General features: G+C 33.0%; 1 protein-coding gene across 2 annotated transcripts in view; it reads right to left on the reverse strand.

Annotated features, from left to right (window-relative positions):
* Nucleotides 1-15,911, reverse strand: part of STXBP4 (syntaxin binding protein 4) — a 205,396-nt gene that overhangs the window by 119,776 nt on the left and 69,709 nt on the right. For both annotated transcript variants that reach the window (XM_010357439.2, XM_030922854.1), the window contains 2 exons: nt 11,507-11,596; nt 7,542-7,607 (listed from right to left, as the gene is read on the reverse strand). In XM_010357439.2, the coding sequence (XP_010355741.1) occupies nt 7,542-7,607; nt 11,507-11,596 (156 nt within the window). The remainder of the gene's footprint in view (nt 1-7,541; nt 7,608-11,506; nt 11,597-15,911) is intronic.

Consider the following 15,911-nt stretch of genomic DNA (forward strand, 5'->3'; position numbering starts at 1 on the left):
TGTGCTATACACATTAGCATCTATGTATATTATCTTAATACTTCTAATGTTATTGTGAAGGATCCTATTATCAAACCCATTTTACAGATGAGGAAGCTGAGACCCATAAAGGTGAAGTAGTTTGACAAAGGTCAAAAGCTAGCAAGAGGCAGGGTCAGGGTATAAACTAAGATGGTATAACTCCAAACCCCATTATCTACTGTACTTATCCTTAGGCCAATTCACTGTTATTTTGTTTTTGTTTTGTTTTTGAGATTGAATATCACTCCATTACCCAGGCTGGAGTGCAGTGGTGTAGTCTCAGCTCACTACAACCTCCACCTCCCAGGTTAGAGCAATTCTTGTGCCTCAGCCTCCTGAGTAGCTGTGATGACAGGCATGCGCTACCATGTCTGGCTAATTTTTTTGTATTTTTAGTAGAGATGGGGTTTCGCCATGTTGGCCAGGCTGGTTTTGAACTCCTGACCTCAAGTGATTCACCTACCTTGGCCTTCCAAAGTGCTGGGATCACAGGCATGAGCCACCGTGCCTGGCCAATTCACTGCGAACCATATAAGATTCTCTCTTTTGTTTATATATTTTTTCATATATTCATTTTTTGTCTTATTAAATTCTAATACAAATTAGCCCTAGATTACTTATTCTTGCAGACATGACCTTTCTTAATAACAGAAACTAATCCTTTCACAGAAATAAATACAGGAGGGCCTCATGTGGAAAAAGTAGGTACTGCTAGAAAAAGAAGAAAAAAAACTGCTGTTTTTCTTTAGATTCATGTCTTACATCAGCCTTTAATATAATTATTATTTAACCAATCATGGTTGATATTCTAAAGATTATATATTCCAAGCCTTTAGGAGAAAAGAAAAATTTAAAGTTAGGAGAAAACTCCCCTAATTTATTCTACATACAAAAACTAACAAGAAAGATTTGTAAATGTCCATTTTCAGGATGCAAACACTAAAATGTAAAAAGATCTGGCCATACAAATTCATGGAGGTATAAAAGATACAGAATGAAAAGCACTAAAAAGTCATATCAATTAAAGTATAAAAATATTTAATAAAATGAGGGTCTGCAAATTGGCCCCGAAATAGAGGACTTTTAAAAAAACTTGACTTTGGAAATAATTTCAAATATTCAGTTGAGCTGTAAGAATAGTATAAAGAATACCCTCATATCCTTTACCCAGATTTATCTAATTCCCCAGGTTCATCCTTTTGCCAACATGTTCCTGAGTGAGAAACAATATATTCTTGTAAGTCACTGATAGTAAGTGGTTGCTGCTGAGATTTTACATGTTCTCAATCTCTCTCATATATGTATTCATATATGTAACAGTTAAACATAATGCAATTTTATATATGTGTATAAATAATACACACAAGTATATATAAATATACGTGCACTTTTTTAACCATCTGAGGGTAAGTTATATACATCACGGTCCTTTATCCCTAAAAACTCCAATATTTCCTATGAATAAGGATATTCTCTTATATAACCACATATTTCCTAAGAATAAGGATATTCTTTTATATAACCACAGTACAGTTAACAAATTTAGGAAGTTTAACATCAATTCAATGCTTTAATCTACCATCTGTATTCCAATTTTGTCAACTGACCCAATAATGTCCTTTATAGCATTTTTCCCATTCCGGTACAGGATCCAGTCTGGAGTCAGATGCTGTATTTCATTTTCACGTCTCTTTAGCATCTTTTAATCTGTAAACTTCTATTACCTTTGTTTTTTTTAAGAAAATATCATTGACATTTCTAAAGAATACAACCCATACACACACACACGTCATACACGTCTTTTTTTTTTTTTTTTAAACAAAACTTTCTCTCATTTTGAGCTTGCCTGACATCTCTTCATGGTTAGATTCAGGTTACACATTCTCAGCCAGAAAACTACACAGGTGATGTTGTAGTCATTTTGGGCATCACATTTGGAGTCACACAATGCCCATATGTTCTTCATTGGGATATGAACATTTAGCACCAGTCAAGGTGTTTTCTGATTCCTCCACTATATAATTGCTATTTTATCCCCTTGCAATTAATAAGCAGTCTGTGGAGAGATACTTTAAAACCATGTAAATATTCTGCTCTTCATCAAAATTTTCCACTAAATTTAGCATTGAATGATTTGTGCCTATCAAGTCTTTACTAAAATAGATGTAAAATGTTGATTTCCAAAACTAGCAGCTTCTCTGCAATTACCAGTCAGTATTCAACATCCTACTATGAGCAAAAGTACTCCTTTCTCCCTATTAATCAATTTACTAATGATACCATGAATTACGATTTCTTCTATAGTCTGCAATACATTACGGTACTAAATTATTTTGGTACTCAAGTTCTTCCATATTTGGCCAGTGGAAGCCCCTTCAAGCTAGTTCCTTGTGATATGCCCCTGTCATTTTGAACACGTCCTTATTTTCTGACATATTAAGATATTCCAGGCTTATTTTTTACTTACCCTTCCTCGTTTCTAAAATTAGTCATTTCTCTGAGTAGCCTGAGTTTCTTTTAGTGGGGAGTGGAGTGGTATCTGGTCACTTAAATATAGTAATGTGCTCACTGTTATTAGGGTGTCTGTTTCTTAGTCCTTTAAGTTGACAGAGCTAGGGAAAATATACATATACAGATGGTCCCTGACATGATGGTTTGACTTAATGTGTTTTTGACTTTATAATAGGCTTACTGGGGTATTAAACACATTTTCTACTTATGATATTTTCAACTTGGATTGGATGTATCAGGACATAGCCCCATTGTGTTGAGGAACATTTGTATATATACACATGCATATATATAATACAGATGTGTACATACATGTTCATATGCACAAACATATATAAGAAATGATGTATTCACAATGATACATCCAATTCAAGCCCATCCCACAGGGTTCTTTCCTTCTTTCTTTTTCCTTTTAAGAGACAAGGTGTCACTATGTTGCCCTGGCTGGAATACAGTGGCTAGTCACAGGCACCATAATAGCATACTGTGGCTTCAAGCCATCCTCCCACTTCAGCCTCCCAACTGGCTGGAACTACAGATGCATACCACCACACCCAACTCGGGGTCCTTTCTTGACTTTATTCATTCTATTTTGTCTTTTCTTTTTCATTGAGATTCTGCTTCTCAACAACAATCAACACATTTGCTAAGACCTATAAAGCATCTAAAATTGTTTCAGAACTGCTTTGCTCCACCACTAAAACAACAAAACAAAACAAAAAACATACCAAAAAAAAAAAGGTTTAAGACTTGTATGAAATTCCTTCCCAACTCAATTCCATCCAGACAAAACACTGAACACAAATACTGTATTCACTACTTACTTGAGTTGGTTCTATCTATATATTTTTTTCCTTACCATAATTATGGTATTCATTTGAAATACAATTAGATTCATTTTCTTCAGTACACTTGCAGTTTTAGGTTTATTTTCCCCTTTCCATCTTAATTTTTAATATATTTTTTGAATGAGTAGAATATTAACATGTACACAAAAGTAAATATTACGTGATAATATATTTTTAGAGAGGTGTCACTCTTTCTTGTATCTTAACATGCATGTCTACCCATGTTGTAGTTAATTAATTTCATTGCTGTGTAGTTTATCCCTCCTTTTGATTTCTTTTACAAAAATAAGCAGGTGTATTTTTAATTTTCCTTGTTCATAAAACATACAGAAAGGAGTGACACCTCTCTAAGAATATCATTTTAGGCCCAGTGCAGTGGCTCACACCTGTAATCCAGCACTTTGAGAGGCCGAGGCAGGCAGATCACCTGAGGTCAGGAGTTCAAAACCAGCCTGGCCCACATGGCAAAACCACGCCTCTACTAAAAGTACAAAAATTAGCTGGGCATGGTGGTGCGCACCTGTAATCCCAGCTGCCCGGGAGGCTGAGGCAGAAGAATCGCTTGAACCCAGGAGGTGGAGGTTGCAGTGAGCTGAGATCATGCCCCTGCACTATAGACTGGGTGACAGAGCAAGACTCCATCTAAAACAAAAACAAACAAAAGAATACCATTTCGTGTAATTTTTACTTCTTACTTCTAGGTACATGTTAATATTCTGCTTCTCTTCCAGGAGTAGCAACTTGTCTGATGATGTTCAGTCTCCAATTCCTTTGGTAGTTGCTTATTATTAAATGTTTAGGTTCTGGAGTTATTTTTTATTGGGGGATGTCCTCTGTCAGAGTCTTATTCCATAATTTCTTAAATGGTTTGACTTAATGATTTTAGAAGCTAGGAGTTCGATGATAGTATAGATTTAACTTTCATTTCTTTTATTATGAGAGAAAGAGATTGAGTATCTTTTCATTTGTTTAAGGGACATTTTTGCAGCTTTTTTGATGAATTATCTGTTCAGGTCTTTTGCCTATTTTTCTATATAGTTTTGGTTTCTCTTCAACTATTAAAACTTCTAATTGGTTATTATTTGTGTATATGGATGTAATTTAGTTTTGCATATTAATTTTATATCTTGCTAGCTTATCAACTTACTGAGTTACTTTTATCAGTCTCTAGGGTATTCCAGATTACTACTACATCGTCTGCAAAAAGAGACAGTTGCATTTTTTTCTTTTCCAAGTCATATGCCTCTAATTGTTTTTCTAGTCTAACTGTATCTTCTTTTTTGTGCTATTTTTATTAAGTTTATACACTGATGCTATACTTGCTTCATGAAAAGAATTTGGAAATTTTCTTTCATTTTTTTACACTCTGAAGCAATTTATATAGCTTTAAGATGGTCAAAGGTTTGGTTAAATTTCTCTGTGAAGCCATCTTGCCGGGTCCTTTTATCTAGTAGTTTCTTGATAACTTACTTTATCTCGTTTACAGAAAATGGCCTTTTAGGCTTTCTATCTTTACTCTGGTCAGTTTTGGCAAACTATATTTAAAAAAAAATTTTTTTAAAAACAGGTGAGTCGATCTTATTCATGTTAAGATAATCATTATGTTTTGTTGCAGTTCTATCAAATTGTCTTATGTTGAAATTCTTGTGTATATTTACTGCATTTCTTTGTGTGTCCTTTTTACTTAAAAAATTCTTTTTGGTGTTTATGAAGGTTTGTATTTTCATTCTATAGGTTATCTTTCCATTATTATTGTTTAAGTGCTTACTATCTCCTCTATTTTTACCTAATTTTTATGTGATATCAGTTTTAAATATTTGTTGACTGCTACCCTTTGCTTATATAACAAAATGAGGTATTCTGTATTCCTCTTTTTTCTTTCTTATCCTCCCATCAAAAAATTTACATCTTTTGACTTTTGTTAACACATTTAATGTTGACGTGTTATTTTTTTCATCCATGCACTGACTCATTTTAGTCTCACCTGTACAATAAAATACATGAAGCATTTAGAAACATTTTTCAACGTTATTTCAGGCATTTTTTAGTTGGATAAAACTCATCCTATCTGAAGGTCTTCAGGAATACCACATATGTGTAGTATTCCCTTAGTGCTCGTATATCCCAAACTGTTTGCTATGTCCTTGATATTTTAAAAGTCAGGTTGGCTGTATATAACATTTTTGTATACTTTCTTTCTTTCCTTTAATGTCTTGAAAATGTTGTTCCGCTATTGCCTTACTTTGCATGTTGTTTTGAGAAACCTGATGCTGGTCTAATTCTATTGCCTTTGTAAGTTACTTAATCTTTTTACTTGGAGGCACTGTGCATTTATTTTCCTCTAAAGTCTAATAATTTTACTAGAATATATTGTAGAGTAATCTTTCCAGGTCAGATTTCCCCAGTACCTATATTAGATTCAGGTCTTGTTTTAACTTTAGAAAGTTTTCTTGGATTATAGTTCTAAGTATTAGTGCTGTTCAGTTATTTTGATTGATTTCTTTAAGAAACTCTTTTACTTCTTGATTATACTTTCACTTTCCTAGTTGCTTTTCTTGTTTTTTCATTGCCTTTTCACTTGATTATATTCTTCCTAGGGCAACTTGTAATTTAGTTTTCATTTCTGATAGGATTTTGTCTCTTCCTTCTTTCCTAAGTTTTATCAACTCTCATTTCAGTTTTTCCTGATTTTTTTTGCAGGGGGGGGGATCAATATCTATTATTATTTTTTTTTAAGTTTCTGATTTGAGATGTGTTTTTCTTAGCCTGAAATGCTTATTTGAGGATATTTCCCTGAGTATGGAGTGTGACATTACAGTTTTCTTAAGCTTTGTGGTTACATTGTTTTGGAAAGTTTTCATCAGGAGGAAAACTTTCATTGATATCAATCTGATTTTTTCAGTTATTTTATCATGATGGAGATAGAATTTTTGTTCTATTCTTTTTTATTTCACAGAAAAAGTTCTTAGTTCAAGAGCACTCTCTTCTGTGCCGTTTCTTTAATGGATCTTGTTTTGATGGTCATAGGGTAGGGTGGGTGGATTAGTAAGTTGTGTTCTGCTTTCATTTCTATAAGATCCTTAATTTTCCCTTCTTATTTCCTTCTTTCCCATCATTGCCTAGTCTCCGAGGAATTCTATCCATTCTCTATTTATCTGGTTCTTCCTCAGAAATAATGATTCTTCAAGGCTGTCATTTCTGATTGCATTCATACCTTGAAGTCTCTTTTTTGTAGCTAGTGCTAAGAACCACCAAGTCCTGACCTATGTCCAGTATTTTGGCACTTATTGTTACATTTTCTCTTTCTGGGGTTGATTTTGTTTGTTCTTCATCTCATTCATGGTTTCTCTCTATTCTTTATTTCAAAATTTTTCAAGCCTTGCCTCCTCTGTTCTCTGTAATCTAGGTTTCAGTACAGGCAAGCTGCAGGAGTTTTGTTGGAATTATTCTTTTTCTTATTTTATTTATACATACTTTAAAGGCTGTGGTGTTTTATGTCACATAGTCATATTCAGAATATGGGTCCTGCATGGTTCTATTTGCTTTCTTTGTTGATTTTATGTTTTCTAGGAGGACTGTGTGAAGGAGATTCAAAATCAGGTGATCACTGTTGATCTCTAACAAAGTTCTCTTACTTATATTTTATTTGTCATTTGGGTTTTCATTTTATGATAATGTCATTTATTTGTTTTATAGTAAGCTACCTCAAATTCTTTGAAGAATAATGCAAAGTGAAAATAAATATTTACTTTTTATTATTAACAAATAAATGTAAAAAATGCTCTGCCTTGATGGCTTTTTTGTTCTTTAGTAAAATGAAGAATGAGTAACAAAAGAAAAAAGAGAAAGAAAAAAGGGGAAATGAAAGAAAAGAAAAAATAATGGAAAAGTAAGGAGATCGATTATTTTGGTCTATGGATATCTTTCTTTCAAAGCAATTTCAAAGAAATTTTAACATTTTTTTGAGCAATAGTAGCAAGACTTTAGCATAGGTAAAGCCTCCAAAAGTGATTGCTTTTAAGATCTATGCTATTTTGTATTATATAATATGTATCAGGAAGCTCTGGGATATTATAAAGAACCACAGCTTTATAATTATACCTCATATGTTCACACACACACACACACACGAACACACATATACACAATACATATACTTACTTGCTTCACATTCTGGAGCTCTTCTGTCAATTGTTTCCTTTGCTTATCTGATTCCAATAATTTCTCCTATATTTAAAAAACCACCAAATTAACAACTTGTTATGAAAGTATCAACAAGTATGACTTATTAGTCCCTTGTTTCAAAGCTTATATTCCCCAGATATCAAATTGCTACAACCTGAAAATGTTGCTTCTAGTCATTTCCCAGCTTTACATGGGCACTGAAAAGTAATTAGCTATTTACAGTAAATTGTGATGTATCCCAGCTTTACATGGACACTGAAAAGTAATTAGCTATTTACAGTAAATTGTGATGTATCCCAGCTTTACGTGGGCACTGAAGAGTAATTAGCTATTTACAGTAAATTGTGATGTAAATATACTTTTTATTACCTTAATTTTGCAAAATCTCAAAATGTAAGCTCAAACAGAAGCCAGTTAAGAACACAAATGTGTAAATATTAACTGGATTTTGGTTAAGCTATCATTGCCAAAGAGACACCAAATTGAAGAGAATTATTATTACAAATTAGAATTAAAGGTCTTTGACCATATTAAAGAGGGCATATGATGAGACTGGCTCACCTCTTAATTTCCTAATTTAATTTTAGCTTATTCTTGGAAGACTTTTATCCATGAAAAGACAGATATGACTAATGTAACTAAAATATAAAATAATAGTTATTAAGATTAATATTATGCATACAAATAAAACACTTTTGGATTTGAAATTAAGTGAAGCATATACCCTACAATGTCCAATTTTGTTAGTTATATCTTAAATAAATCCACATTTTATTGGTCAAATCAGAAATACTAAGAGTAATTTAAGAGCCATTAAATACAAACCTGAACAGAGGAATTGCTCGAACATTAAACTGAGTGGTAAAGATTCATGGCAATATTGCAATGTTTATAAGAGGCAATATCGTTTCTGGTATATTTCAGCTTATTCTTGTCTAAGAGGTGAAATGAAGGTATATGAAAATGAATGTAATATAGCAATCTAATGAATATGCCACAGGAGCCAAGAGACTGCTGGCTCCTGTGATTTTCTGTTCTGGCAAGTCACCTTCACTCTTGGTGCCCTAGTTTTTTTTGTATCTGTAAATGGAAAATATATCTATTTTCCATTCACCTTTGCAAAGCAGTAGCAATGTGAATTCAGCAGAAAGGCTTCCTTAAATAAAGCCCACAACACTTTTAAAAATTATTCTTGCAAGATAAAAATTAGCTACTGACATAAAATTATCTTGGTTCCATTTTTATTTGTACCTATTAGACATGAAGAATAGAGATGTCACAGGATAATGAAAAGTGATGAGACACCATCTAAATGCTTTGTGAACTTCATTTAACAACCTCTGCTTTTATATGAGTGTATAATACAAGTAGAAAAAATGAAAACAAAAACATTACCTTTAACGAAATATTTATTGCTTTGTACACTACTTCACATGGCTTCTTTAACTGGCCAGCCAATAGATACGTTTTGAGGTAAAAGTAATTATAACATGTAAAATTTGTTTTATCTGGAATTTTTGCACCATATTCTAACCAACTGAGCTAGCTGGTTGCCGGCTTATCTGGGAGTTTAGGTTTTGTCATATTAGGGTATATTCAATTACATTTCATGAACTTTAAAGGTAAATCCTGATTTATTGAATGACTCCTCAGGAAAGTCTTATTTAAATGTTAAATTAATATGGCATAGACACTTTCAAATTAACATTCTAATAATTACTATTGATATTAAAATAAAAACAAATATATCATGTCACTAAATTTAACAATGATAAACTATAAGGAAATAAAAAAGATCTGAGAGCCTCTGAAAATTCTGATAAACCACAAGTCTAACGGTTTAGGCAGAGGTAAGAGAATACATAAAAAGTTATCTTATGAAGGTAACCAACATTGGGGAAGTTTTCTAAGAGAATATAAGGAAACCACTGTCAATGTATTTTTAAAACCAAATTTTTATTTTCCGGCAAAACAATTGTTAAACTAAAATATGTGGAATGATAGTGGTTTCAAAGGTAAGAAAATAAATACATAAAATACTATTAGAGCAGTGAAATCCTCATATACTTTAGGAAGGAATGTGAATTGGCAAAACCTTTTCAAAGGGAATATGGTCACATATGCAAAATTTTAAGTGTCTACAATTTTTAATAAAGCAATTATATTTTCAGACATCTATTCTGTGTATATACTGTACAAATGCCCAAAGATACGTCTACAAAGCTGCTGAAGATGAAATTATTTTTAAAAACTGGAAATAGTCTAATGTCTATCAATAGGGAACTGGCTAAATAACCATTTAATGTATAGGAGAGTTATCGAGAAGAATTTGGTAGATCTGTGTATATTAACCTGAAAAGCTGCCTGAGATATAATTCTTATAAAGAGAGAGAGAGAGAGAAAAAAAAGATGGCAAGTTATAAAAAAAAGTGTGGATGTATGAAGTGACTTACATAGAAGTGAAAATACACACATATTGGAAAAAAATTTTTTAAGGCTTTATTATTTTTTGAAGCAGTTTTGGATTCATAGCAAAATTGAAAGTACAGAAATTTCTCACATACTCCCTGTCCCCACATATACATATATTTATTTATTTATTTTTGTTTTTCTGTTTTAAATAGTAGAGATGGGGTCCTGCTATGTTGCCCAGGCTGATATTAAACTCCTGAGCTCAAGTAATCCTCTTGCTTCAGCCTCCCAAAGTACTGCGATTACAGGTGTGAGCCATCATGCCCTACCTATTTTTAAAAATATAATTTTCTGTGTAGAGAAAAATCTATGAAAAGATAAATAATATATTTGCAACAATGGCTTCCTCTAGAGGTTGGAATTATAAAAACTAAGATAGCAAAAAAAATTTTCTTTCTTTTTGGTGTAAAGATTTTCTATTTAATAAAAATTAAATAACTGTCAATATACTATACCTTATTTAATAAAATAATTTAAAAAATATGTTCCTATGGTGAATTAGTGGTAAATCAAGTGGTTATGTTGCTTTTCCTGAAGATTTGGAAAATAGAGCTTTCTGTAAAAATTAGGATGTAATTTAAAGGTAATATTCCTCTAAAAACAGAATGAAACCATATAAAGACAATCAAGGCCAGACATGGTGGCTCACACCTGTAATCCCAGTACTTTGAGAGGCCGAGGCAGGTCGGTCATTTGAGCCCAGGTGTTTGAGACCAGTCTGAACAAAACAGTGAGACACCATCTCTACAAAATAAAAATTAAAAAAAAAAAAAATTAGCTGAGCATGGTGGCATGGACATGTTGTCCCAGCTACTTGGGAGGTTGAGGAGGGAGAATCGTTTGAACCCAGGAGGTTGAGGCTACAGTGAGACGTGATTGTAGCATTTCACTCCAGCCTGGGCGACAGAGTGAGACCCTGTCTCAAAAACACAAAACAGAAACAAGAATCAAAAAACCAAACAAACAAATAAAAAAAATAGAAGTAAAATGTTACAGTATATTTGGGATATGTGTGTTTTTTCCTCTCTTACATAATATTGTCTTAATTCCAAATTACGTTAGCAAAACATGCTGTCCCTTAAGAATAGCCCTGCATATGAAAAAAATGTATTTCCCAAAGAACTCACAGGATCCAAAACTGCCACGACTTGCTTTATTGGCTCTTCATCTAATTCTGCCCTGGCCACCAATGAGAGAGAATAAAAAGGGTAAGAAAGAACCTGAACAGAAGACATGAGCAAAAACCATTGTTCACACTAAATGTTATACAGATAATGTGAAATATAAATATGTAGACCAAAAAATTAATTCTCTAAAGGCTAACTGAATAAAGAATATGATTTTTACTATTTGATATTAATATTTTTCCATTAAAAATAAAGTTAAGCCCCAATACTTCAGAATCCAATATAGGATTTTTTCTTTTCCTTTTTTTTTTCTGAAGAAAACATAAGGAAACTAGAGGTCACCTTAAGTGTATTCACTTCTTTAAAGGCATCATCTCTTTCACGCTTGAGCCTTTCCATTTCATCTGCTTCTAAAGAATCACAAGGAAGAAGCTGTCAACATTAAAATATAAGAGAAAAGTTGTGCATTAGATGCTAATTATGAGAGGTAACATAAAAATCCTTTTTGACTAGTCTTAGGCTTTTGTATTCTAATAACAAAATTCAGTTTCTTAAGTTGGAGTCATTTGATTAGATAAAAGGGAATATTAAAGTATTAAAGCAATTTCACTCATTTAGGCTTAACCTTACATTGTTGTTACTTATAATAGAATTTTGATTTTGTTGTCACCTTTATCATTATTTTAACAATATAATTTTCTTTAAAATTCCAAATTCGAAGACTGGAATTTTTATTTTGTCAAAAAGACTTCAGGAATTACCAACATAAACTATTCCCTAAATATATTCCTTCTAATTGCATGGTATCTAAGGCTAACAAAATGTTGTACATTATAAATCAGATGGTTTACATGAGCCTAGTAAAGTATATTTATCAATTATGTATCTGGTTTTAACTAAGTGAAATGTAATGCAACAGACAAGTGGCTTAAAAAGATTCCCACACAGAAATTGTAGATTGAAGATAATATTAATAATTTATGCACAAGTGAATAACAACAACAAAAAATAGCAGAGATGACCAATTCTCTTACATCTAGCATGATGTCTTTGACCATCAATTACAATGTAAAAAACAACGACAGTCTAATCAGAGATAAAAATCCAAGTTTACAGCCATCTCCTATGTGGAAGCTATAACAACTAAAGAAAATAGAATTTAAAGGATTAAGTGGAGAAAGTGGTTGTTATGTAAGCATGGGCTTAAAGCAGGGCCCTTTAGATAGGTGAAGCGAATATGGAGTAGAAAAAAGAATAATAAAAATAATTAATAATATCAATCACTTATTGGAAACTTATATGTGCAGATGCATTACTAAGGACTGTATATATTCAATATCAATCACCTTGTCTCCATTTTACAGATGAAGAAACAAGCTCAGAAATGTTAATAACTTGCCTAAGGTTTCACAGCTAACAAATGGCCATTCCAAGAGTCCCACAAATCATAGTCTCTGATTTTTACTAAAGATTCAACAAAAAACATGGTGGAATAGATGTAATAAACTCATATTTGCTTTCCAAACTCTAGAATAACAAAAGTAGGAGTTACTCTTCCTATTTGGGGAGAATTTATTTCCCTGAACATCACTGGTTCCTTTTGGTCTGTCACATTAGCTTTTGGGTATCTATGGACATTGCCCATAATTTATATGATCTACATTCTTCATGGCTCTGTTACTCTACTCTCTCAGAAGTACTCAACACACACACTCATAAGAATTCATTCCTAATTGTTAGAATAATTTTGAACACATTTTACAGTGTAATAATATTTCCCAGAGTGTGTTCCAAAGGATATCAACAGGCTTTGTGTAAAAGCAAAATTGAGTGGTAGTGATGGTGGTAGTGGTCAATGATTTAGAAAAAATTAATCTTATTTCCTGCATGGCTTCCAACAGTCTTAATATGCCAATGAGCATTTGAATTGCCAAAAAAAAAAAAAAAAAGTATAATAACTTGTCATGTTTCCTCAGTAATTTCACCATACTACAAACCCCTAACCTCTTCACCCTGTTGCCTTCATTTATTTATTTTTATACTAGCTCATGGAACTAAAGTATACAAAACACAATCTGGGAAACTCAGTGTTGCTACTCAGCATTCATATGGCCTATTCCATTTTTTCATTCTAAGAAGTGAAATAAGGAGGATTCAAAAGTTTAAGTAAGGCTGGGTGCAGTGACCTAGGTCTGTAATCCCAGCACACTGGGAGGCTGAGGCTGGAGGATTGCTTGAGTCCAGGAGGTTGAGATCAGCCTGGGCAACATAATAAGACCTTGTCTCTCTACAAAAAGTAAACAAAATTAGCCAGACATGGCGGGGCACTTCTGTAGTTCCAGCTATTCAGGAAACTGAGGTGGGCGGGAGGTCAAGGCTGCAGTGAGCTGAGATTGCACCACTGCACTCCAGCCTGATGACAGGCTGAGACCACGTCTTAAAAAAAAAAAAAAAAAAAAAAAGAGTTTAAATAAAATTTTAGATACCAGAGCTAAAATAATTTATTAAGAGAAATTATAGATTGGGATTTTAGGGATGTGATAATAAACTTTTGAACTTAACATCATAGAGGTAAATCATGCATAAAAGAATCCATGGTACTATTTCGAGAGGCAAAGCCTAGACTAAATAGTCATAGAACAAACCATGAATTAAAAAAATGTTTTATGATCCCACTGCTATTTTGGACTGTGCAGCAAAAACTTGCAGTCAGAGAATTGGCCATGGATGTTCCTTGTGAATTCTTTGAAAAGCCCCTTTGTGCTCAATGACTTTTTTAATACAGTTCCATTCAAATATACTTCAGCTAAGGCAGCAGCAAATGAATTGTTGTTATTTAACAGCAACAATTCCAGACAGATACCTGTTTTCAAAATCTATCACTAACTACTGAAATTTATATTCCTTAACCTTCCACATCTGTTTTTTGTCTGGTTCTCACAATAACATTTGTGATCCTTGGATCCCCTGAACTTTGCAACAGCTGATAAGTAACATTGTAAATCATTCCTACTATGCTTTCTTGAATCTCCTTCTGGAGATGTCAAGAAATACATATTATAGGTCATTGGACTGTGCTGATTAGGTCTGACTTCAGCTCTCCTTTTACTGTTGCTGCTGTATCATATTTTAAGTTACTTGACTTGTACCAATTCTGGATAACTACTATTCTGTTGGCCATATTCCCTAATCTCAATTCATTTTAAACAGAAACAGTTAGAAAACAGTTAACTTCAGTGTTAGTCTAATTTTATTGACAAGGCCTTTCATTAGAGACCTATTCAATTACCTCCTTTCCTTATAAAAGTGTGTGTGACTTTACTATCCTATTCACCTAAAAATTTCTGGGTATCTTCTTTTCTCCTTCCATTTCCCTGCTCATTCCTTTCACTTCTTATAATCTGGCTTATATATCTTTCCTCTCATTCCCATATTTCTAAAATGATTACTTCCAATTTTCACCAATAAAACTGCCATGTGACAAAGAAAATGCCCCCCACCAACTTTCTTCTTTGTTATATATAACATTACTGAAGTCTTTTTTTCTTGAAATTTTATCTTCTTTAGATTGTGATATCCTAATATCTCACCCACCCTTCTGCACATTTAGGCTATTCCCAATGAGTTACTTTCATGTCTACTCCTTAAATGGAGAAAGGGGGTTTGGGAAGTTCCCCAAAGTTTGTTCCTTTTCTCCTTTTTCCCTACAAGTTCTGAGTGAGCACATTCACTATTATGCCTCAACTATCACTCTCCAAAATATTCCCAAATTCCTTCCCAGTGTCTACTTCCTAATTTCCAGTGGCCTTTGGTTATTTGTACTTGCCAGCTTCTTAAATCTCTCTAAAACACAACCTGTCATCGTCTCTACTTTGAAAAAGGCTTTCTGCTTATTTCCCTAGTTCTATTAATGCTACCTGTACCATCATATTCTTAGTTATCCTAGCCAAAACTTTTGAGTTTTTTTTTTTTTTTTTTTTTCATTCATTCCTCTTCCATAGTTCTCATGTCCAAAGGGTCAGCAAGTCCTACTGATGATATATTTGTTGCAGTTGTTTTCGGTAAGTAATCTAGATCAATCACGTCTTTCCTTTCTATTCTCCCCACCTTCACTATACTTCAGTTTTTATTATCTTTATTTGGATTATTTCTATAGTCCTCTGTCTAGACTACCTACCACCACTTTCATTCCCTTCCTAGATAACCACACATAAGATTCCTCTTTCTAAAATATCACTTTTGTCATTTAACTGTTTTCCTTAATGGCTCCTCACTGACTACTGAGTAAAGTATAGACTTCTAAATTTAACATTTACTCTTTGAGGCATAACTTCTGTCACCTGAATGAACCCAATTATCTTTTTTTCTTAAGTAGACTACTCTCTGTGTGCATTACATTCTAATTTTTCTGTTTATGCTAATACTTTTATCACTCCCTACTCACCTCTTGAGCACATAAAATCCTACTTATCCCTCGAAATTTACTCAAACGGCAACTGTTATGAATCTTTTCTGAATGTTCTAAGCTTTATTACTCTTACGGCCTTGCCACACAATGCAGCTTTTCTTACTGTAATTATTTGGGCACATGACTTTTCCTTAAAATATGTAGGCCAAGTTTTATCTATCTTAATAACATGTGAACATAACAAAACACGCACACTGCAGTTGTTCAATATATATTTCGTGTTTTTGTTAGGGAAGTGGCTATAAAGTATTTACTGCTATACATGGTGAGAAATATGTA

Source organism: Rhinopithecus roxellana, chromosome 19, assembly GCF_007565055.1.
Source record: "Rhinopithecus roxellana isolate Shanxi Qingling chromosome 19, ASM756505v1, whole genome shotgun sequence".
In the NCBI taxonomy this organism is placed as follows: domain Eukaryota; kingdom Metazoa; phylum Chordata; class Mammalia; order Primates; family Cercopithecidae; genus Rhinopithecus; species Rhinopithecus roxellana.